General features: G+C 40.9%; 1 protein-coding gene across 17 annotated transcripts in view; it reads left to right on the top strand.

Annotated features, from left to right (window-relative positions):
* Positions 1-24,992, top strand: part of KIAA1217 (KIAA1217 ortholog) — a 486,478-nt gene that overhangs the window by 218,863 nt on the left and 242,623 nt on the right. The window contains exon 1 of one of the 17 annotated variants that reach the window (XM_045858215.1): positions 5,868-5,992. The exons of the other annotated variants lie outside the window; for them this stretch is intronic. Within the exon in view, the coding sequence (XP_045714171.1) occupies positions 5,882-5,992 (111 nt within the window). The 5' untranslated portion in view covers positions 5,868-5,881. Of the gene's footprint in view, positions 1-5,867; positions 5,993-24,992 lie in introns of those variants that run through there. 17 annotated transcript variants of the gene reach the window in all.

Genomic DNA, 24,992 nt, shown 5'->3' with positions numbered 1-24,992 from the left:
GTCTGGAGGACAGATTCTTAGGTGGCGAGTTACTAGTCTGTTACTACTCATTTACTAGGATTACTAGTGTTGAAAGGTATTGCCCAATTCTCAATACCATTTGTTGCAGTTATTACAATATGTGAAACAGACCCCATGTGTAGGTAGGGATACATAACCAAGTAATATTAAATAAGCAATACAATTTACAGAGCAGTATAGATAGTATAATACCTTTTATTTAAAATAAAAAGGCTGAATCCTATTTGTATGAAAAAACATATCTTTTTTCTTTGTCCTCATCTATACACTAAAAATTTCTAGAATGATGCCTAATAAATTAAAGGATTAGTGAGCTAGTGAGGACAAAAGCTTTTATTTTTAATTTCTGGACTTCTCTACTACTTATATTTTTATCATATGTATATATTAATGTAAAAGTCTAAAACTAGTTACAACAAAACAGTTGCCCTGGATGGGATGTATGTTCTTCCAAGGGAAGCCAGCAGTTTCCAGGTAGGCTGTGGAAGTGACTTTCTTCATCTCACACACCAATCCAGAAGCATGTTTGTGCTTTGACATAGTTGTTCCTTGAGAAAGAAAGGGACCCTCTTTTTATCCATCCTTACTGGAGCAGTCACTTCTGATGGCATTAGTAGTCTCATTGCCAGCCACAGAATCTTCCCTAATCAAGTTCATTCCAACCAGGATTCCACTTTTCTAAATAAATGCTGTTTGGGGTTCTGAGTACCAGGTGTGTTTTGATTAAATATATTTAAGCTACCTGAAGTTTTCAACAAAAACAGTAAATTCACCTTCCCTGTTGGGTATCTTTTTACTCATTGTATAAAACATTCACTTAAAAGTCAAGTTTATAACTAAACTTAATCTTTTGTCAAGTTATGGGGATCAATTTTAGATAAAGAGAACTTAGGTTTTCATATTAACACTGTACTGATATACTATGATTCAGTTTCTTAAATGAAAAAGAAATGTTTTAATATACAGAATATTTCCATTTGAAAAAAACTTTTTTTAAACAGCAAGACAGGTCAGAAATAGATTCATGGGATGCCTTTTGAAAGAAAAGAAACAACACTTCTTATACTCTAGGATCACTGAAGAAAGCTTCAGACATTATTTAAACTCCAATTTCTTTTTAATCCAGATGCACAGAGTGCATTAAAACTACAAGTGTAGTAGATTTGATATACATTTCTTTTGCACAAATCAGTACATATTTTTATTGTAATTAGACTTTCCTTCCTTTCTCCTTTTCAACAGCTACTTTTGAAACTTCACGTTTTCCCACATACATGCTTTTTCTACTTTATAAAGTATCTCAGTTCTGCAGTTAATTGCAAATACTTGCAAAAGGAAACAAATATAAAAAAAGTTTCTGAATATGGTATTTTTGAATAAACATATGCTTGATATTAGTTTGTAAACCTAAAAAATAATGAGGGATAACTGTGCTTAGAGGAAAAAGGGAAGCGTAGGTGCTATGATGTGCACAAGGAAAGCTGTAATTCAAGCAGCCTCATTTGAGAGAATATAATGACCATCGTTTCAGGTCACTTTAAGTCTAGTTGAACTTTCTCGATATCATTAGAAAAATAGACCAAGCTTCTTATGGCATAAGGTAAATATAATATTTCCCCCTCAAATATTTATATATCACTAGCTTTTTAAGACATATACATCCAAATCTCAAATGGCTTACAGGGAAGTTTTTTTTATTGTATTGTATGTGCCAACAATACAATAAAAAAATTTCCCTGTATGCTTTCAAACCACTGTGAATAAGTACTAGATTGCCCACAAGTATTATTACTTACTATATGCCTAAAACTTTCACACAACTTTTCTTGTATAGTCCTCTAATAAAACCATACAAACAATATGTATAAATAAGGAAACTGTTGATTCTCTGGGCAACAGGGGGATTTGAACCAAGCAGTTCTGACACAAGCCAGGGGCATTTTGATGGGATCCCTGGGGTCTTCACTTTGAGAACTTGTTCATTTTCTGAAAGTGGATTTCCAAAAAGTTTTATCACTCAGGGATTGATTTCCTTCTTGCCTCTGTAGCCTCCTGCTTTTACAATGCCTACTGTTTTCGCCATTTCAGTGTTACCCCAAAGGGTTGACGTGGAGAAACAGAGGAGGCTGAACAGGGATAGGTTTTGCTGCTTGTTTGCAGTACCTCTGAAGTCAAGCCTGGAGCTGGCTTGTCAGGAATGTGCTTATTAAGCAACCTTCTTCCTGGCATGAGAGGAGGAAAGCTACATGCCTCAACCAAATTTCTTCCTCCAAAAACCTGCACTCCACAAGCAGACCTCTGGAATTCACCCCAGAGAAGCAATGCTTGGTGATTCCTAGATCTTGGTACACAAAATGATGTTGCTCACACGTTTTGCATAATAACCCTCAATGCACTCACTCCTGTTGCCAGTATTTGTTGCCGGCATTTTTATGCGTGATTGTGAAAGTTCTCACTGGAACTGAAGGGACAGATTGGGCAACGTTCATCAGTAAATTCCTTGTACCAGAAAAGTATAGGTCAGAGGTCCCAGGCCTGGGGCCAGGTTCTCCAGAAAGGCCTGCACAATGACTTCTACAAATTTTGGTAGGCCACCACAACTTGGTAGAATTAGAGTATTACATAAAAATCAAAATTTTTACATTGTAAGGAGAGAAATCAGATGATCAGAAAACACTGGCCTCAAATTCCTTTGTTGAAACCCATTAGAGCAGCTGCCCCATTAAGATGGGCCTACAGGTTCTCAGGTTCACCACAGCCCCCTAGTCTCTATCTCACACCCATCTCTCTTACCTGCTGACTCCTATCACAGCCAGCCCTACCATCTTTTGTAGACCTGGTCCTGTGAAGTGCTGGTGTGAGGTGGGAGGAATCTGGCCTTTGTTGTTGGGCAGAGGTAATTTCAGGAATTCATTCAACCACTTACTCTTTGTGTGGTTTTGGGCAAGTCATTTGATCTAAGGAAGCACCCATTTCTGCAGCCAGGTGATTTGCAGATGGGAGACAGAGTGTGACTAGTACCTGGCCCAGTACCTGGCCCCATACCTGGCATGAAGCAGATGCTTGAAACATGGAAGCAACTACAGTTGACCCTTGAACAAACAACACAGGGTTAAGGGGCACTGACCCTTGTGCAGTTAAAAATCCATGTGTAACTTTTGACTCCCCCAAAACTTAACTACTAATAGCCTACTGTTGACTGGCTATTACACAAATTTAACACATTTTGTATGTTATATGTATTATATGTATTCTTGCAATAAAGTAAGCTAGAGGAAAGATACATTATTAAGGAAACCATAAGGAAGAGAAAATACATTTACAGTATTTATTGAAAAAACTTTCATAGAAGTGGACACATGCTGTTCAAACCGTGCTGTTCAAGGGTCAACTGTGCAATGGAAATATCTCACAAAACATTTTGTGAGAAGGCCTCGGTGTCTACCAGTGAGGTTCTTAAATATTCATCGAGCATTCTAGGTGGTAGGGACCTTGCAGCTGCTACAGAAAACATCCTAGCTTTATGGCGAATGACACTAAAGCCAGGGGAGTTCACTAATCCAAGATTACTCACTTGCTTTGGGGCAAACAGGTCTAGGGTCAGTGGTTTTCAAACAACCCACGAAAAGGCCTCAGAGTGTAGTCAGAGAATTAAGTAGGTGAAAGTGCATCTTGAATTATTAAAATTAAGAATAAGGTAATTTTGATTAGTATGGAGGTGGTACAGCTACGTATGATCATTGAATTTAGAAAGAACAAACTAGCATTCATTTGTTCATACAATAAATCATTCTGCACAGATTGAATTTCTAGTTTAGACAGGCCCAGCACTTGGCAATGGGAAGACAGTACTGGGCAAGAATGACAAGGCCATTGCCTCCAGAGAACTTAGCATCTAATGCGGGAGGCAGAGGAGAAAACAGATATTCAGATGACTTCAGATTGAGATAAGTGCCATGAAGGCAATAAAGAGGATGACGTGAAGATGAGCCAGTCCCCTGCTACACAGCCAGGAGAGGCACAGAAGTGCAGGACCCCAAGACAGGGAGGAGCTTGTCTGTTTAAGGTCTCAGTCGATCTAGGAGAGGTGGCTGGGGACTTAGTAGACCACCATAACAAATTTGGATTTTTTCTTAGTGTAGTGCAAAGGATTTTAGGCAGAAGAGTGATAGAATGTTTGTAGCTTTTGTTCAAACACTGATTTTATGGAAGCCCTTTTTGGATGGGGGTGGGAGGTTACTTTTAACTAAGCTGGTCTCCCCTCCCTCCATCTCTGTGACTGTCCCCAAAGGGCCCTTTGGCACTCCTAGGCCTTGCGTAGCACCCCGTGAAGACCCCAAATGGAGGAAGTTTATAGAATCCTGAGGATCTGTGAGTTGCTCACACAGGGTCTCATGTCTGGTGTACAGAAATACAATCCTGTGTTCTTGTTATTAACCCAAAGGCTGAATGCTGGTATTTCTGTTCTTATTTCTTTATTTTTTTTCCTAATTCTCAACACTTTCATTGGGTCTCATGTATTCAGAGTGCCCACTCTTAGGTCACTAAAATATTTACTGTCAACCACAATAAAAGGTATAAATTGATGCAGTAGTATTTGAAATGGGATACATGTGTCAGCATGCCTGAATTGGGGGTTTCTCAATGACATTATGTGACATCTAACCTTTGCCTTTTCATCTGCTGTCAACTGCAAAAAGAAATCATTAGTTCATATTTCAATCCAACTCACTTTTTTTTCATTTTGTGGAATTTGATTTGAGGTATGATATTACCAACTGTCAAACCCACCAGCTCCCACACAGAGTCCATTGGCTGCTCCTGGCTCAGGCCAGGTCCTCAGGTCATACCCCACTGAGATTTGCTTAACACCGCAGAGTAGATCAGGCAAGTCCCACTGGCACCTTTAATACTGGATATTGTTCACCTTGGGCTTGTTTGTAAAAACTATGGAAAATTATGGTCAGCAGGAAAGGCCAGTAGGTTTCAGCCTACTCACTCACATTACAGCTGAGGAAACTCAGCCTCAGAGGACTGATGGGACTTGTGTCAGCCGCATAGGTATGCGGAGGGCCAGAGTGAGTCTGGGGTCCAGGTTTCTAACCCCAAGTGACCCTTGCACCCCAGCACGTGTTCTTTGGAGATGGTTCTGAGACTGGGCAGGTGGGTTAAGTGGCACAGGTCATGCCGTCAGGAAATGGGGGTAGGTCCTCCAGGGTGGCTTTCAAGCATTTGGATGTCATAGCCTCTTTCTTCATTCAGTTGTTCTAGAAGTTCCAGCCTAGAGGGTTTTGAGACAGATAATGGCCACAGATGAAACATACCATGACTGCACTGCCTTTCAGGATGAAGCAGTTTTACTAAACACTAGTGTTGAGATTCTTGGCAATTTGGCCTTTGCCTCATGATGGTAGAAACTTAGTAAATACGCTTTGATATGAAAAAAGTAAAGACCTGTCTCTTAAATACGAAACTGCATGTGAATATGAACTGCTCAAATGTGTGCTGATGAACTTTAGTTGGCCCCATCCCACTCCGGGAGACTCTAATTTTTTTTCATGTGTGGTGTGTGGGCCGAGCCCCTTTGGCTGAGTGAGAAATATGGAAAAGAGGCACATTCTTGCCCTCCTTTTTGGTATCCACATCTGGGTTTACCGAAACCCCACCCCAGCTGCATTTGCATAGCAATGAAAAACCGGTATTTTCTATCATGAGTCACACTTCATACCCTGGGCCCCTGTCTGACAGGGGTGTGCCAGGCCAGCTTGGGGAAACATGGGCGCAGCTAAGGGTGAGCTGAGCGTGGAGGAGGCAGGGCCTGCAGCCTCTGGGCCAGGCAGGTGACCGCTAACGTCCGCCTATGGATTTGGACATGGAGCCTGCGTGTCCTCCTGAAGATCGTCCAAGAAAGGGAGGCAGCTTCCTGAGTTTCTGCTGTCAGGGGCCCTGCACTGCAGCAAACGGGAGTGAGGTACAAAAGGGGGGCAATCAGAGGGTCGCCGCCCCTGCCCCGGGTCTCTCCTCTGCTGTGTAATGCCTCCCTGACTTCCTGGGCAGCTCACCTGGCCTGAGCTGCTGCTGCCCATTGACTGACTGCCAAGTGAGAGCAGGAGAGGGCCCTGGGTCACATGGTTTCTTTTAAGTAAATTCAGCTTCGGTGCAGAGGATGATGGCCCACAGCAGTTAAACCTTGTTAATGATAATTAAATTGTTTTTCTTTACTCTGAAAAATCTCTTCATTTTCTGTACAAAGGCAGGAACCATTTTTCTTTGATTATTCAGAAGGTATCCGGGTAAGGTGTAAAATTCAACATACCTTGTTGGACTGTGGATTAAGCAGTTTGTGGGATTCTGATTTGCAAATGCTACACAGATTAGAAATCTAAGTGCTTCCAGTTAAGAACTTTGTTAGAAACAAACAAACAAACAAACAAAAAACGGCTGTTTGTTCCTCTTCTGTCTTTCCCTTTGGTTCTGCCATAGTGCTTTGGGTAGGAGTCTCTTAAAACACGCATGACTGCTTCTGAACTAGTCTGGATGAACTTTTCAAAGCATGGAGGATGTTTGGCATGTTCCATCTTGTTCCCGACTTAATCCCTACCCACAGACATTGCCGATATGCCTCAGGAGCCCATGCAGTGCGGGCAGCAGAAACCTTAGCTCTACTTCCCAGTACCTGAGAAGTAGACCAGCTTTATTTCCATGAGGAAAACATTTTCAGACACTGGAGGCTGAGGTTCATAAAAAGTAAAAAGAAAAGCTTCAAAAACGAGAAGTCCTAACATGGACTCATTTGATGAGTTTTGTGTCTGGTCTGTCATTTCATGTGCCTGTCTTCCCACTGCCAGAATTAAGATGTTCTGAAAAGGAATCTTAGGAAATGTTATCACAGTTACCAAGTTTGATGTAGGAACAGAAAGTGGGGGAAAGTGAATTTTCTAGAAGGAACTGAACCAATGGTGCTTTACAAAGGCCCAACTTTTAAATTTTAATAGAAATGATTGACAATATGAGGATTTGGATTGTGTGTCTGCTTTGTTGTGTGTGTGAGCATTGGAACATTTTGTTTCTTTCTCCTGTTGCTCTCAGTCATGGAGGCTGGCCTGGTGAGCCTCCTTCAGACATTTTTGGGCTAAGGCGATACTGAGCTGTCTGCACAAGGGCTAGGGGTTGAAGTATAAGATGCTGTGTCAGTAGAAAATAACTACAGGTCATAGGTAGGAGAAAACAGATGCTAGTCATTTATATAGAGAAGAAGAGAAAGGCCCAGGGATCAAGGATTGTAAAGTTTGGGCTGGACAAAGCAAAGGGGTTTGGGTATTCATAACTGTATTTAATCAAGATGGTCAGGAAAAATGTTAGCCCTGGCTGGCGTAATTCAGTGGATTGAGCGCGGGCTGCAAACCAAGACATCGCAAGTTTGATTCCCAGTCGGGGCACATGCCTGGGTTGCGGGCCAGGCCCCCACTGGGAGCCGCATGAGAGGCAACCACACATTGATGTTTCTTTCTCTTTTTACCTCCATTCCCCTGTCTAAAGATAAATAAATAAAATCTTTGGGAAAAAAAAAGATGGTCAGGAAAAATGTTTTTCAGAGATGGTATGAATGGACTGTGGTAACGAAATCCACAGTTGTGGTATTGGTGGCATGATAGCAAGGACAGAGCAATGACTTCTACGTGGAGACTCGTTCAGCCAAAATAGAGGATGTGAGAGTATTCTGTTTTGGAGAGGCTCCTTCAGTTTCTATTTGTCTAATAGCTTTTTAAAACTTGGGTCTATAAAGAAATGAAAAGGAAGCTATTGTTTATTAGAGAAGTGGCTGGCAAGAAGCAACAAGCATGTTCTGAAGGGAGGATGGAGCTGCACAGGTGGGAGGGGCCTTGGAACCACACTCCGAATTCCCCTGAGCCGATCGGAGCAGGTTCACACAGATCCCCCAGATGTGAGAGTGTAGCCCAGGTAGGGCACAGGACCTTCTCCTTTCTCATTTTCTTCCTCTCTCATCAAACCTGAATCAAACTGGGCCTCTGATTCTGTTACAAAGTCCCAAGACCCGTGTCTCACTGAGTTCCCACCTAGTTAAGTCTTCGTCTTACTCTGAGAATCAAAACTCACTCAGATCAAAATCTGACTTAGAGAATCAAAGAACATAGGAGCTGAAATATATATCCAGTCAAACCCCCCTCTCCCCTGAAATGAAGATGAGGTCAGTGAGGCTGAAAAGCTTGGGTGACTTACTCAACGTTCCAGAGAATAGCCAACCCCCACCCATCTCTAGTTTATGACCTTTCTTGAGGAATAGCAGATAACTTAGGAATCTCAGGTAGCTTGGGCTCCTACCCTGATGTCCCTGCCCTTTCCCAGTATCTGATTTCTGCTATGCCTTGACCTGGTTCAGGCCCTGCTTCCTGACTCCTCTTCCTGCTTTTGCTTCAGGGGGCCACACAAGGTAGCACACAGCAGCTGAGTGACGGTCCCTCTGAGGAAGCATGTTTCCCAGTGCTTGTGCATCACTCTGTGAAAAACTGGTGGTGATAGCCCTGGCTGGTGTAGCTCAATGGATTGAGCGCGGGCTGTGAATCAAAGTGTCACAGGTTCGATTCCCAGTCAGGGTACATACCTGGGTTGCAGGCCATGACCCCTAGCAACCGCACATTGATGTTTCTCTCTCTGTTTTATCTCCCTCCCTTCCCTCTCTAAAAATAAATAAAATTAAAACAACAATAACAACAAAACAACAAAAAACTGGTGGTGATATAGTAGTCCTCCTCTTACCTGCCGGTTTGCTTTCTGTGGTTTCAGTTACTCCACAGTCAACCAAGGTCCAGAAATATTAGATGAAAAATAAATAATTCATGTATTTGAAACTGCGTGCTGTTCTGAGTCTATACTGCCCAGGCCTGAATCGTCCCTGGGTTCCAGCATGTCCAACTGCAGACGATCCACACTTGTTAGTCACTTAATAGCTGTCTCGGTTATCAGATCAACTGCTGAGGTATCATGGCACTTGTGTTCAAGGAACCCTTATTTTACTTAATAATGGCCCCCAAACCATTCACATAACTTACTGCATTATTGTTTTAATTGTTTTATTTTATTATTGTTATTAATGTCTTACTGTGCCTAATTTATAAATTGAACTTTATCATAAGTATGTATGTATAGGAAAAAAAACATAAGCATATGTAAGATTTAGTACTAGCCATGATTTCAGGCACCCATTAATGGCTTTGGACTGTATTAGCCCACAGATAAGGGGGTGCTCCAGGACTCTATGAGAAGTGTTATTAGCCACACAAATTTCTCATTGGGGAAAGAAGAGTGTTGTAGATAAAAGGGAAAATATTATACTTGATTATTTAGTGTGTTCTCCAAACCCCAAGTGTAGAAATATATACACATATACATATACACATACACACAGTAGAGCAGGATATTGAAACTTCTCACTGGCTTTGAAATCTGGGGCTGCCCTGGCTGAGGTGCTCTATCCAGTAGGTTTGAACATCGTCCCAATACACCAAGGTGATGGGTTCTATCCTCAGTTAGAGTACATACATACAAGAAGCAACCAATGAATGCATAAATAAGTGGAACAAATTGATGTTTCTTTCTCTCTCTCTCTCCCCACCCCCTTTCTCTTCCTCTCTCTCCCTTTCTTTCTCTAAAATTAGTAAATAAAATTATTTTATTTTTTTAAAGAATATATTTTCAATATTGTGCTATTTTATTTATTTATTTTTAGATTTTATTTATTTATTTTTAGAGAGGGAAGCAGGGGAGAAAGAGAGAGAGAGAGAGAAACATCAATGTGTGGTTGCTGGGGGCCATGGCCTGCAACCCAGGCATGTGCCCTGACTGGGAATCGAACCTGCAACACTTTGGTTCGCAGCCCGCGCTCAATCCACTGAGCTATGCCAGCCAGGGCAAAAATATTTTTAAAAAGAAAGAAAACCTGAGGCTAATAGTTGTGCTCTGTGAAAGGTGAATATGAAAAAGCAAATTTCTGAAAGGTCCAAGTTGAGAATGGGGGCCTGTGACTTTGGGTACAGTCTGTCAAAGTTGAGGATTAGGAGGACTAATATGAGGGGTACAAATACTGCTCAGAAGCAATTCCTGTCACCCAGAGCCTTACAATTTAATGAGCCTGTAGCTGCCTATCAGCCCTGTGTCATCATGAAGGTGATAGCTTTTCCGCCAGGCTATTTTTCTCTAAAGCCCAGGGCTCAGGGGCAGCTCTTCCCAGATGAACCACTGTCTGATTCTAGCAGATGCACATGGGGGGAAGCTAAGCTGCTGCTTCCCTGTTCAACTGTGATGAGGTTCTAACTAAAGTCAGAAATCAAGGGGATGTGTTTGCAGGGGAATCTGGTGATTTTTAAAAATAGAGTGGTCTGCCTTTGTGTTTGTATTGGGGAACATTTCTTTCAATAGGAAAATAAGGGTGAAGTTTTTTACAAATTAAATGTTGGCAGTTTTTCATAGTCTTTCCTCACTGAAAGCTTGGAATTACCCTAATAGGAAATTTGTTAAAATACTTGGCACTGAAAATGGGCCCTATGTGGGGGTCCTTTCTGGAAAGTCCTGGAGTCTGACACTGTACTCTGTGTTTCCCCACCTTCTCCCTCTGGGAGCCCTGGAAGGTGGCAGACTCACAGGGGAGCCTAGTGATGGGCCCATTACTGGGTTCCCACCTCCAGTCACCTGCAGAGGGGTCACTTCCAGGCTGATACTGACTATATTCTTTCTCAGCGTTTCCCACTCCCCTTGACCCTTCTTTCCCAAAAGGAGAAAGAGGAGGGTGTGAGAGGAAAAACAAATGAACTCCCACTGCCTTCACTGCCCTGCAGGCCCAGCTCCCTACACACACAGACACACAGACACATAGACACACAGACACACAGACCACAGTGAGGTTGAGATTCTTTGTCCAGTGAAACCGGATTCTGAAAGGCCAAACCATTCTGGCTATGTTTTGGCTCAGTTGCTCAAAAGAGCTCAGGTGTCTGAATTAGAAATTTTCCTGTGGTTGTAAAATTTGGTACTGCAGATCTGTCCCTTGTGGGAAACTAGGGGCCTTCTCTGGGTTTGTTTTTCTCATCCTGTAAAGAAACAGAGAGGTTTAGGCCTCATTGCGAGGGCCCATGTAGGAAGGAAAGATCACTTAAATCAAAGTATTCTCATTGTACAGTCATAACTGGATTTCTCGTGTGTGTGGCTCCAGGTAGAGAGATAAAGTAGAAGAGAGATCTCTGCAGAATTTAGGACCATCATGCCAAAACAAGTGGTCATGCTTCAGGCTCATTTCCACACATGTTCCTTAGAGAGGCTCCCTAAAACTGGCTAGGGAATCTCTGAGAAGAGACACCATGGAAAACAAAATGGAGTAGTCATTAGTCCCTGTTGTATTCACTCACATCACAATCAACTTTTAAATTGTGAAGTTGTTATACTTTGAAAGGCACAAGCCTGTTTAAAAAGATAATTTTGATATAAAATTAGTCTACTAATTGCTTTATCTAGACTACAACCTTTTCTCTAGACTTGACAGAAATTTTTGTATACTGGAATGTTATATTATTTATCTTGCCTCACCTGTTCTGTGAATGGATGTGACTTTTTACACTTAATTTAATTTAACTTTTTTACCTAATCTACAGGACTGTCATGAGGAAAGGTGAAGTAATAATCGAGTCATAGAATTGGAGGTGGAGGGTCAAATGCCTTTTCGTAGAAGAGACCTAGTTACAGAGCTATAGGAAGTGTGTAATGTTAGTTCTAGGTAGTGGTTCTCAATACCACCACAACATGTACCAATGCCTCTTTGCTATTGTACATGTCCCTAAATGACTGTTGCTATATAAGTTTATCTTTTAAGTTGATTGTATGGAATTCCTTTCCAGAAGGGCATTTAATCTGCAGCATAGTTCTACAGAAGTGCATTTAATCTGCAGTTTAGCCAACCTACTGAGCTGTGATTTTTCTGATTTTTTAAAAAATAAGAAATGGGTCTTGAATTCTAATTCTGTACATGGGCCCTAGTGAACACTTCTCTCACTAGGTATGTGGTACAGTATGTGAGGGGACCTCTTCCCCTGTGCTGTGAGTAGAGAAGCTGTGTTATTAGTGAGGGACTTCCTGAGGTGTATAACAGGGTTGAGAAGAAGAAACCTCTGTGGTGATTGTCTGGGGAGGTGGGGGGACAGGGAGATGGGGAGGGATTATCAAGGAGCAGGGTTGGGGGGGTGACTCTGTCTTTGAAGAGGGGTGGGTGAGGTTGAAGAGAGCGGGTGGGGTTGCTGTGCGTCAGGTCGGGTACTTTGCCAGGACCCTGCAGACAGATTTGGGGCAGTTGGTGACTGGAAAGAGCTGTGGGACCTGTTGCCATGTGTATTGTCCAGGAGGGACATTTGCTTGAGTTGAGCCATGGGAAAAATCTAAATTTAGAGACCTGAGCTCTTTCCAGCAACTGAGCCAAGAAATAGTAGACAGAATGATTTGGCCTTTGAAAATTCAGTTTTTGACATACAAAAAGATCCAGTTTCACAGAAGAAAGAACCTGCTCAACTCTGTGAGTATATGGAAAAGAAAGTTGACATAAAAGAATCATTTTAATGTATTGGATCTATATTTCAATGTTTTATCCAATTTTAGTTATCTCAGAGGATTAGGAGGGAAAGGGGGCAGACAAACGGTAACAGAATGGAAAGGTGAAAAGAACTGGGGATGTTATTGAGAAGTGGGCTGACAGTGATGTATTTGTTGTCTGATAGTTTAAGAAGGATTGCTCTGAAGAGGATTCGGATATCATTTCACATGTCCATAGTGAGCCCCACAAGGAGAAAAAGGCTTTTAAGGCAAAAATATTGCTGGATCAAGTTGTGAGAGTTGATGTAATAAAACATTGGCTTATGTTACCAACTGAATAGGTATGTTGTTGGCATTTTAGAGGCTGGATGATTATCTGTTTTAAATATTTGTGGGAGTCCCAATTTAAGGGGCTAGGGAAAGTGGGAGTTCCTCCTTATTAAAGTACTGTTGAGTAAACTTGGTATGGTGGATGAAGGCCAAGGTCTACTCACACATAACATGCACTCAGTGGGAAAGCTCTTCTGTCTGTGTCTTGGCACCTCCTTACGCTGAAGTCATTCGCTCCTGTCTTCCTGCTTGTCTGTCCTGACATACATGATACGTGAGCGTGTGCATGCATTCCAGGGTTCACCCAAAGCCTGGCATGCTCAGTCACCCTGCCTTCCTCTTTCCCCCTCTCCTCCCTTTCTTTCTATATATAAATACACAAGAAGATTAGCATCTATTTATAAGATTTCCAGTTGTACTTTAATAACAATTCACTGCAACTCCTGTTTGCTTGTGGTCAGGAGAGAGATGTCTCTATGAAGGAGCTTAGAATGGAAAATATGTAAATGATGGCCAATTTGAGGGAAAGAGAGGTCTTGAAAATAAAGGCTCAAGTCATTTCATTGTGCTTAGCTGTTGCAGGAAATGCTTGCCCCCTTCCTGATTTCAGCCCACTGCAGGGGCATGTGAATGGTGTCTCTAATGTCTTACTTACAGAAGGGACCCTGGGTTCTTGAAGGCCAAAACTCACTTTCGCCTTCTGCCACTTCTGCTCTCACTGACTGACTCATCCTGATTCTCAAAAGGCATCCTGATTCTCAAAAGGCATTTTCAATACCAAGTAAAGATAAATGAGCTATTTGTCTCCCATGTGTGTTTTGAAGACTGGCCACTAAGCATTGAGTGTTTTGTTCTGTTTTGTTTTGTTTTGTTTTGTTGTGTTTTGTTTTGAGGAGCAGCTTCTTTCTGAGGCCTGCATTGTTACTGACTGGCCTTACCCACCTGAGTGCAGTTATGTTTATATTTCTGGTTGTGGGGAGCCTCTAACATTTTTATTAGGAAAATATTTTTTTGGTCCATTAAACAATAAGTTTGGGAGTATTTAAACTTTTCTAAGGAATTACAGATTTAGTGCTAGATACACACTCTATCAATTATACACTTCAAATCCAGGTAACAAGCACTGGGTGATTTTTCTTTCTCTGCTCTGAAGAGAGTGGACTGGGTAGAACATGTATAATAAAGGTCAAAATTGTGTGAGTGCTTGAAAGTCAGCCTTTCCCTGTTTTTGTTTTATCTCTGAGACATGCAGGGGGACAGGAAAAAGATGCCCTTTCTAAGACTCTACTAGTTAAACACATGCCCAAATGGTAATTTGAGAAGAGGGTGGGCAAGATGAAACAAAAGCAGACAGCTTCAGATATTATCAGGTTGACACAGTTGTGGAAGGAGATGAAAGGTGAAGTCTGTGATAAGGTGTTGAACTAGTAATACCAGATTTAGAATTTAAAAAAAGAAGAAGAAGAAGACAAGGAAAGCACACACACAAAGGGAGTTGCACAGAACATTCCAGGAAATCATTGAACTGTAGGTGATAACATGCTTCCTTCTTTTCCTTTAAAGATTTGTTTCAGAGAATAGCTAGGGTAAGAGCTTGCATTATAAAACAATATGAGGAATTTGTAAGGAACAAGGAAAGGAACTATCTGACATGGCATTTATTATCACCAAAGGTGTGTTGGTCTTGATAATGCAGATGTTGGCCATGGCCTTTATAATTTATCTGGACTTGAAGACTGTACCTTCAAAAGTAATGCTTAAATTGGCCTTATACATGGTTTCAGGTCCACCAACAATTCATTCAAGTCAGATAACAATCATCTTGATAATGCCACGATGTATGTGTGTGGTCCTTTAGGAAATATGAAGAATCCTTTTGTAACTCATAACTTTGGGATCATCATCCTCGTATTAGTGCATACTCCTTCATCCCACAATATATATAACACTTGCTGTTCCACACTCAGCCTTCCTCTTTAGCTTTCTTTGTTAAGCTCCGGTTTTTATCCCAAAACAAGGTCTGAACAAACATTCTTCTTTCCTGAAGCAGCTGTGAGCTGAAAGAATGTAAGGTGAAGAGACTCCCCACCCCCCCTCAGGCATAGGTGTCTGTTTCCCATCTCAATGCCTTTATCTCTTTTATCTTCATTTAAAAGTTTTTCTTTCCCTTTCTTTTCTTTCTGCCTCTATTCACTGAATAAAGAGATTGTGCATCTCTATTGTTCTGGACATTGTTCCGGGCAATCTGGTATACCACAGACCACACCGGGACCACAGTGAGCAACACAGGCAAAGTTTCCCTTTTCTTAGGGGGGAATAAAATATTACATAATTACAAGGATAGTGAGTGTTAAGAGAAGATAAGAAGTGTTTTTAGTGGGGGAACTAACCTAGTCTGTGGGTAGGCTCTGAAGTCAGGGAAGTCTAAATAAGTAAAGCCAGATTGGAAATCAAAGAATTCTAGGATTTATCTTTAGAGGAAGGGAAAGAGAAAGCAATACAATTCCAAAGGGAAAAGGGCAAAAGATGCTTTGTCTTATACAGAACCTTGGAGGCCACATTATATTCAACTCCAAGGCTGTGGATTTGTGAAGACTGATCATGTTTTAAATTGGTTGTCCAAATGCTTCATCTATTCTCTTTCTCTTGACCATTGTGCCACTCATCAGCTAACTGCCCCTGTGACTGGATGACAGGAATCAAAAACGTCTGCGGGTGTGCCATTGTGACCATGTGACTAGCTGTAATGGGAGGTGAAAAGTTCAATGAGACTGAGTTATTTACAATTTTATATTGGTCCCATTCTCCATGAATAAAATAAAATAAATTCTCATTAAGCAGCCACTAAGAGCCAGGAATTCACGTATCTGATGGGAACATCATGATTAATAGAGACCTATTATGTTCTCAAGAATCTGTAGTCTAGCAGCAGAGACTCGTATACACAGAAATGGTGGAATAAATCTTCTGCAGGGAATATGAGCGAGGCGTTATAGGAACCCAAAAGAGGAAGGAGTTTGTCCCGTGTGAGGGAATCTGGAAGGACTTCAGAAAGAAGGAGATGTCTGAATTGATTTTACAACAATGATATACTGTTAATATAGCTAAATATGTTTTTTTAAGAGTCAAATTATTTTTGTAGTTAATGCTTAATGTGAGTAATAATGTGTTAAAAAGGGGTAAAAGCACCAATTGAAGCAAACCTGTTTTCTTTTCATCTAGGCATCATACTTGCTATTGTTGGTCTAGAAACAACATTCTGCTCACACTGCTGCATGGTTTGCCTAACATTACACAGTTAATGGAGGCTTGAAATTTGGGTGTGGGGTGAATTTTCATAAATCAAATCTCATTTACCATAACCTTATATTTAATTAAGGAGATGGTATGCTTTCTGAATGCCTATAATTGGCAGTGGTAGCTCACCCCTTAACTGTTTTTGCCCTAAACCCACCTTCTCCAGCAGTGAGTTAATCATCAGTGAACTTAGACTAACAGGAAGTTATTAGGGGTGATGCTACTTAAAAACAAACAAACAAAGATACTGTCGGTGAACAGGGAAGGATTCCAGGAAAGATCATTGCTCCCTAGTTCATTTGTATAAAAAGGTCAGATTTATTATACTGGATTTTCATAAAACTGGGAGAACTAACAGTTCCCCACATATAATATGTCCATAACCTGTTATAGTTGAAATTACTCTTGATATGTAAAACTGCACTATACTTTACCCCTGCCAATTAATTGACTTGCTAACCTCCTGCCAAGATTTGTTGCTTTTAAAAAAGATTGCTTTTCCCTGGCTGGTGTGGCTCAGTGGATTGAGTGCTGGTCTGCAAACCAAAATGTCACTGGTTTGATTCCTGGTCAGGGTACATGCCTGGGTTGCAGGCTGGGTTCCCTAGTTGGGGGTGTATGAGAGGCAACTGATTAGTGTATTTCTCACACATTGGTATTTCTGTCTTTTTCTTCCTTCCTCTCTCAAAAAAGTAAATAAAATCTTTTAGAAAAAAAAATGATTGCTTTAAACATTCCTCAAAAGGCATGTATAAAATTACACTTTGGCAGAAACATGAAGGCTAATATTTGGGTCTGAGTACTCAAATGAGTGCAAAATGAAGGCAAAATGAGAGGGGCTGTTTTTATCTGAGAGAAATACTGCTTTGGGACAGGAGACCTTTGGCCTTTGTTCTGTGCAACCCATGACCATAGAATAGGCTTGGTTATCTTAAGAAGTTCTGTCTTAGGTTCAAACAATGCACACATTTTTTAAAGATTTTATTTACTTATTTATTTTAGAGAGAGGGGAAGTTGTGGGGGTGGGTAGAGGAAGAGAGAGAAACATTGATTGGTTGCCTCTTGTATGCACCCTGACCGGGGAAACCCAAAACCCAGCCCTGACCACAAATCAAACCAGTGACCTTTTACTTTGTGGATGACACCCAACTAACTGAGCCATACTGGTCAGAACAACCAATGCAGATATTTATTAAGGGGTACTTTTAGAAGTAGCAAAGTGCCAAACCATTCTCCCTGAATGCACCCCCTCCCGCTACACACACTTATAGATTGCATCTCCATACTATCTAAAATACTAAATAAATCTCAATTCTGTGTTTCTAAGAGAACATAAAGATTAAAAGACCATGAGAATGCCCTTAATCTCTTCCCTCCCTCACATCACCTACTGTAAGCCCATAACTAAAGCCTGTATGAGCACAGTTAGGGAAAAGTCTCTCCCACCACAGAAGAGAGCGGTGGGTAATAGAAATGGAATGGAACTCAAGTCAGATTGCTGAGTTCTGGATTTCGCTATACCCAACTCACTAGGCCTGTCTGTTTCCCTAACAGAGGTATTGGCAATGGACAATTCTTAATACATACATTCATTCTTTTGATTTCCAAAAGAGAACAATTTTCATCGTCTTTCCTAATATAGCTTTTAAGTTTTAAGCGATTATATTGGATGAATGAGCAAGATTGCTTTTGACACAGAATAAATTTGGTCACTGAACACTATCTCTTTTAGGTCTGGGACACTTGCATGAATTCTGACCTGTGCTCACCCACTAACCAGGTTCTGATGACACTCTTCTCCTTGTTACAAGTGGGCTGTTAGATAAAAATACTTAGAAGCTATCTGTCCATCGTCATAAAGACAATTTATGTGTACACACTCCATTGAAACAGTCTATTGCATGAGGAATGGCATCTTTTGTTATTTTCAACTTTTTTCCAGTTAGCGAACTTGAAAAATAAAGATGATGAATTAAGCTACTGCATTGTGAAGTGTAGCTTTGACTTCTTTCTTTTGATAATATTCAAGAGTAATTGTGGCATGTGCTCCTTGCCCCAATTTCCATTTTAAAGGAATATTTCTTTGAACTACAAAATACAACATATAGTTCTCTGTTCTGCTGAGGGGAAATGGGTGAAATTGCCAGATTTCTATGAGAATCATAGGGTTTTCAAATCATTGTGGGGAAAATTATTGAGGTTCAGTGTCATTGGGAAAAGCATATTCTTAAATTTGCCTGTAATTTTTTTAAGTTGGTACTTTGGTGCTACTTTCAGAGCACTTTTACATCTTTGTTTTCTAATTTGGCATGAAAATTATTTTTTTAAATGACATTTAATTTTAGGATTATTTTTTATTTTGATTGCCATAAAGTATATTTTGAAGAGAAAAATGACACATTTTGGGGTAAGAAACTCAATTACATTGAGTATTATAATCACTTCCCTTGTCATGAACTTTAGTGGCTATAGATATTGGGAAAATCTCACAATATAAATAACATGCTGAATCTTGATTAATATTCCAGATTATGTACTAATTTTAGTTCTAACAATAATCATTTTATTAGTTAGTATTTGCTTTTTACTAAGGGAATAGAAAATAGGGATAATGAAATTGTGCACATACAGTCATTTTAACAAATTTTTCCCTGTGCGTAGCTCATTCTGTTATGGGTATACAATCTCTTCATAATCTCTTCACATAAAAATTGTTTCATTCAAAAATATAACCTGACATCATGCAAGATAAAATAGCACTCATTGTCAGGTTTGTGTAGAACTTAACCATCATTTTAGACTGGACACAAGAAGCACAGAGGGACCAAGGCCCTTCAGGACATTCACAGAAGAGAGAAATGTTGTGGGGTGGGCTCTGGAATGGAGAGGCAACCTGGCGTTTCTCTATCCTCAACCCAGGAATGACATTGGAAGGTACCCCAGGCTTCCTTCTCCCTTCTTTCCACATGACCAGGGCCCCCATTCCTGTAACAGATGGCACTGTGTTTAGGCAGTAAAATTAGATAAGGGAGAACAACCAGGAAAATCACTACTCACTGAGGGATAGCAATGATGCTCACCACAGATCCAGGTTAAAGGGAGGAGCCGCAAACCAGGAGGCAGGACTCCTATTTCTAATTTGATGTGTGACCTTAGTCACTTAAATTTTTTAGCCTCAGTAATTTTACCTATTGAAAAAAAAATGTTCCAATTACATAGACGGTGAAATGATGTCTGAGTTTTCTTCTCCACCTCTAAAATTCCTCTAGTGAGTGAGTGACACATTGATAAGAGTAAGAATTCCCCAAGCCACACTTTAGGGAGGGAACCCCACCTTCGTCAACCACCCCATCATTGTTGAGTATAGAATAATACCGTGGGTGACAGTCTAATTCTGGTCAAAGTGAATGTGCACCCACACAGCCTGGCCACGGTCCAGCCAGACGGAGATAGCTGTTACAATGGTAACAGATTTATTCAATAATTGTCTTTGATTTTTATTTTACTTATTTTTTTCATAGTAACCATTAACAGCCATCCTGGAATTTCAGCTGAGATCTGTTTCCACATACTCTTCACTGATCTCTGTGAAATAAATTATATTGAAGGGTTTTCCTCTTGTGAATTATTTGCCTGGAGGAAAAATTCTTAACTTTTTCTTCTAAATGCATGTAAGAATAAAGTCTTCTTTGAAAACATTAATGAAAAGAGCAAACATGGGAATAGCTTTCACCCCGACTCTTTCCCTGGTGTCCAGGCTGTGAGAATGGAGTCTCTGACCGCCGGAGGAATGCCAGGGGACTCCCACTGTGTCAAGGGTGTGCCCTTCTGCCTCTTAGACAGCTGGTCTGTTGATTATTCATGGAGATCAGGCTTTGGGAAAAGAAAATATTAAAAATTAGTTCATTTATTTTATTTTTACTGTTGACACTATTACAGATGTCAAAACTAATTCATTTTCTATGAGTTCTTTTAGCTACACTAAATATATAAGCAAGAAAAGCTGGCATTTTCTATGTGAGATGTGTCTTTATTTCGTCCAACTCAGGGGAGAGAGAGAATTAATTATGTTTAGAGACTGATAAAGCTCTCCATGGTTACTATCAAGAGATCAAACTCTTATTAACTTTGGCAAGTGTGAACAGGGAAGAACACTTGAAAAATAATGATCAAATTAAGTATTACTCTTTCCTTCATTCTCCTTTCTCTAGAGACATTTTAGAGAGTTCATACTAGGCATGAATAGTCTTCTTTGAAGCAAAATATACCCTTGCAACTTTCATTTCATAGTTTTTAAGTTCTTTCTTTCGAGTACTTGAGGCCAATGACATAGCAGAACCTCTCACATCTAGTTCACTATCCCAACCCCTTCAACTCCTATATATTTATGACATTTTTCTGTAGTTTGAAAATGGACAGTTCTTCTTATTTGCTGTAGTGATGTTCTATAAAGTTCTTGCAAACACTGAATTAGCACTGAATTTTTTGGTGAAAAATTTTCACCTAAATTTCCTAGGTAAAATACAGGGTTAAGTTCCCGTGAGCTTCTGGTCGCATTTTGGTCAACCAGTCAACACAAAGCCTTAATTTCTGTGTGTTTCTGGTTAAAAACACCTTATGTAATATATGGTGTTGATTCATTACCATTGAACCCATAGCCAACAGCTATAACTCATGCCTGAAGGAAATTTATCTAAGACAATTATTTTGTCCACAAAGCACATCACAGCCTTCTTGTGCTCAGGAACACTGGACAGTGCCTCAGCACACTTGGGGGCCATTTTAAACAGTGTAATCATCCCCACAAAAAAAAAGGCAAAAAAAGCGCAAAAAATATATGTGCCACTAAATAGCCTACAAAAAGTACACCTTTTAACAGTATGAGAGCTGAAACGAGAAGGCAGAGAGCATCACCTTGCTGGACTTAGCTGAGTTCATGCTCATCAGCAACTCAAAGTGTTGGCTGCTCTGCATATCAGCAAATAACTGTAAAGTGCTGGGAGTATTAACTTGGGTGTCACAAGTAAATTTTAGCAGGTAGGTAAGTTTGCAAATGCAAAGTTTGTGAATAACAAAGATTGATTGTAAAATACAATAGCTTCTAATGTTTTTTGTTCCCCATTGGCATAATGGCTTTTGTTTAAGATACAGGTGACAGTAATGCTACTGGCTTTGCTGACTTTTAGCATCAGTGTAATTTGGTTCTTAATAGGATTTTCAAAAGTAGAGTCCACTCACCATTTTGATGTGGCACAACAGACTGTGCCGCAGGGGTCCTGGCTGTTACTTCTATCTTCTTGGCTTCTTTTACATTTTTATCTAATGTATCCTTTCAGACTCAGCCCTCTGGTGACTTTGGCAGTGTTGTCATGAACTTTGGAGGGGAGGCAAGCTGCTCCCAGTCCTGACCATTTCTTTCTGCCAAGTCCTGCTCAGATTATGGAGAAGTTGAATTTAATTCATAAATTCAACAGCTTGAGTACTGTAGATCTTGCTATTATTTGGTGAAACTACGATTGAATTGGGCTGCATGGTCATTGGAATCAGGTATTCATAGTGTTTTACATGTTACTATTCTTATAGCAGTACAAATGGAGTTAGGGGCTGTTTGCATATCATCTGTCTTATTGATGTTGTTGAACAAAACACAGACACATAAAGGGAATTATGTGGCATTGCAGCTTTGATGTACTTAGAAAAAGGAATGTCTTCAGAAATGTAAAAGGCAAAACAACTTACATTTTGTCTAGTTATGCCTGGTTTGAAAGCATCCCTTACAATTCCCAAGATAGCTATTAAAACCTGTGGAAATCTGGGTTTGAATTTTTCAAAAACTTTTCAACCAATTCAAATGTTTTGTCCTCTTACAGTCCCATCCCTAGTTTTGTAGATTGGGAATACTTGCTATGTTCAAACCGTATCTTAACTCTTATGTGATTAAAAGCTGGAGACTTTTCAAATGCAGGCTATGTCAGCTCTAAGCCCGGATTTGTTAGTTCCAGAGGAGTGGCTTTTTCTGGATGGCTGAGTTTACTTCCAAGAATGCAGATGTTTCTGCGGTAGATGCTGGAGTGGCTTCCACATGCAGTGGAGCCTCAGGGCCATGGCAGGTTTCCTTTCTAAAGGGAAGCCTCACAGAAGGGCAGGGAGAAGTTACTGGGTGGCCTTCTGATGGGAAGACACTGCCTACTTGCTGTCTAGGTTTTCCTGTGATACCTCCTGACTCATACTCTCCTGAGACAGACAAGGGCCACAGGACAGCAGCTCGTGATTCCAGCTACCAGATAGGCCTTGAGTTCAGTGTTCCCTGTACAGAGCAGTTCGTGCTGGCCTTTCTTCCTAATGCTTCTGGACAGCAGCCGTGTGATCTGCCCCTTTGTCCTGGGGATTCATGGTCTTGGCAGCTTGAGGAAGCTGTCATGGGGGAGGGGCTTTAAAGCATGGTGACACTATCTCTTAGGCTCTGTGTGACCACAGTGAAGAGAAGCAGGCTCTGAGGAGCCACTGTGGGAAGGTCTTTTTAGGCACCATGGAGAAGAGCATTCAAGCGCAGCAGGGGTGGAAAGGGTCGGGCCAACCACTGGCTTCTGGAAAGTCTTCATTTTTGAAAGACTGTTGGGTGGAAGATGGATTAGAATTACTCTGGGAGGTCTGATGCATAGAACTCTGGTCATTGTGCAGGGGCCACAGGGAGAGGCTGTGTTGCTGTGAGATAAACAGAAATTTTGAAGCTACACAGACCTCCTTTCCAATTCACTTATGTGATGTGTGACTTAGAGAAAGCTGTTTAATCCCACTGACCTTCATCTGTAGAATGTCCAAAAATAATACAGAGTTGGCAGAGTTGTGTGGGTAAGAGATCATGTATTTAAAGCATCAGGCAGGGTACAGCCATGCAGAGGGCATTAGGTAAGTGGTAGCTCCCTTATGCTGAGCCATATTCACCATTCAGTGAGCACTAACTCAGGTCTGGGTGTTATGTTACGCACTGGAGAGACAAAAGGAATAAAGGAGATAGCAAGCAAAAAGGTAGTTAAAATAAGACCATGAGAAGTTCCATGATAAAAGAAGCTGGTGACATGAGAATGCACTGAAGGGGCTCCTAACTCATACTGTGGGGCTAGGAAAGTTCCATGAGGAAGAAGAATCTACACTGGGCTGTGAAAGATAAGTTAGCCAGGCAATCTGAGGGAGGGCCGGCCTTCTAGACACACAGGAACACATGCAGAGGTCTGGAGGGAAAAGAGAGCAGGGATCCTCAGTGCAGCTGAGCAGAGGTCAAGGCCCCTGGCTCAGGTATAATGGGATGTGTCAGGCATCAGGGTGTGGTCAGAAGTGGGTAGAGAAAGGATGAGCAGAGCCAGGAGGCCATGCCAAAGAGCCTAGATTTTATGTTTAAGGGCAGTAGAGAGTCATTGAAGGGTTGTAGGCACACATTTGCTTTTAGAAAGGCTATTGGCCTCAGGGTGAAGGTGGGTTGGGAATCTAGGATGCAGGGAGCGGTGAGGGGGGTGGGTGTGGTGAGGGGTTGCAGGACAACAGACAGGGTCATGTGGTGTTAGGTAGTTGCAGTGGGCAGTGATATGTGAGTGCAGGTTGATCCAGGGTAGTAGTGGTGGCAGGAAGGATGGAGAGAAGCAGGTAGATTTAATGTATCTCTGAGAATATAGGATTTGAGCTGTCCTAACTCTGCCTCACTTCCCTCTCTCACTTTGCAAACAAAATAGAACAAAAAGAGTTCTATTCTGCAGGTAAATACAGTTGTTCCTCATTGTTAATGGTCCTTTCACTCACATGGCGGACAATTTAATTATAAATTTATACCTCTGTTGCTCTCCACGTTTGCAGGTAGGGTGCAAGAATAAAACTTAGCACTTAAAGTACTTGCATTTATGTTCACCTGTCTGTTTTGTGAAGACTTCCTGTATGATTATCAGCGAGGATAAATCCTCTGTGTGCACAAGAAAGGAGACTTCTTAGCATTCACTGGTGTCCAGTTTAACAACATCTTAAAAAAAGTCTGTGCTGCAGTCCCTGAGCCGGGAACGGCTGCACAGAAACCATCCAGAATGCACACTGGGAAAACTGTGTTCTGTCTCTGAGAAACTTAGTTGTATCTTATTATCTCTAAATTGCATTTCTATTTGAGACATTTTATTTAAAGTAGTTTCTGCAGAGGAAATTGGCAGAGTTAATGATCTAGATCTTTGGAAAGCTAAGAATATAAAGTGGATGCCGTGTCCAGCACTTTAAATTCTTTGCTAGGTAACTCAGACTAGAAGGGCCTGCCCTCACCCTGAGCCAGAGCCCCTTACGGGGCTTCAAGTTACAAGTTCATGTCGCCATAACATGTTGGGATTTCACATATTTCTGATTTACAAGTGTGCAGGTTATATACTTAGAGATTAATGGACAGGTCAGAGATGAGGTGGTGTTACATTCTTCATTTATGTTTGAAGTTCTGGTAACTAGGGAAGCAAAAAAATTAAATTTATTGAGGTAGCATTGGTTAATAATATTATACAAGTTTCAGGTATACAACATTAAAATTTGTTATCTCTATAGTCTATTGCATGCTCACTACCTTTCCAAACTCTTCTTGAGTCTTAGGCAGCTTCGATCTCTTTCCATGGAGTTCAAGTTGTTTCAGGCAGCTTCTTGGCCTTTTCTCGGAAATTTTGTATCCATACATCATAGGTGGGGGCAATTTCCTAGTTAGTCTGTTTGGGCAGAATACTGAAATGCTGTGGTTT

Source organism: Phyllostomus hastatus, unplaced genomic scaffold (genome assembly GCF_019186645.2).
Source record: "Phyllostomus hastatus isolate PE091 unplaced genomic scaffold, TTU_PhHast_1.1 phas_scaffold_1674, whole genome shotgun sequence".
In the NCBI taxonomy this organism is placed as follows: domain Eukaryota; kingdom Metazoa; phylum Chordata; class Mammalia; order Chiroptera; family Phyllostomidae; genus Phyllostomus; species Phyllostomus hastatus.
This window is presented reverse-complemented; position numbering and strand designations above follow the sequence as displayed.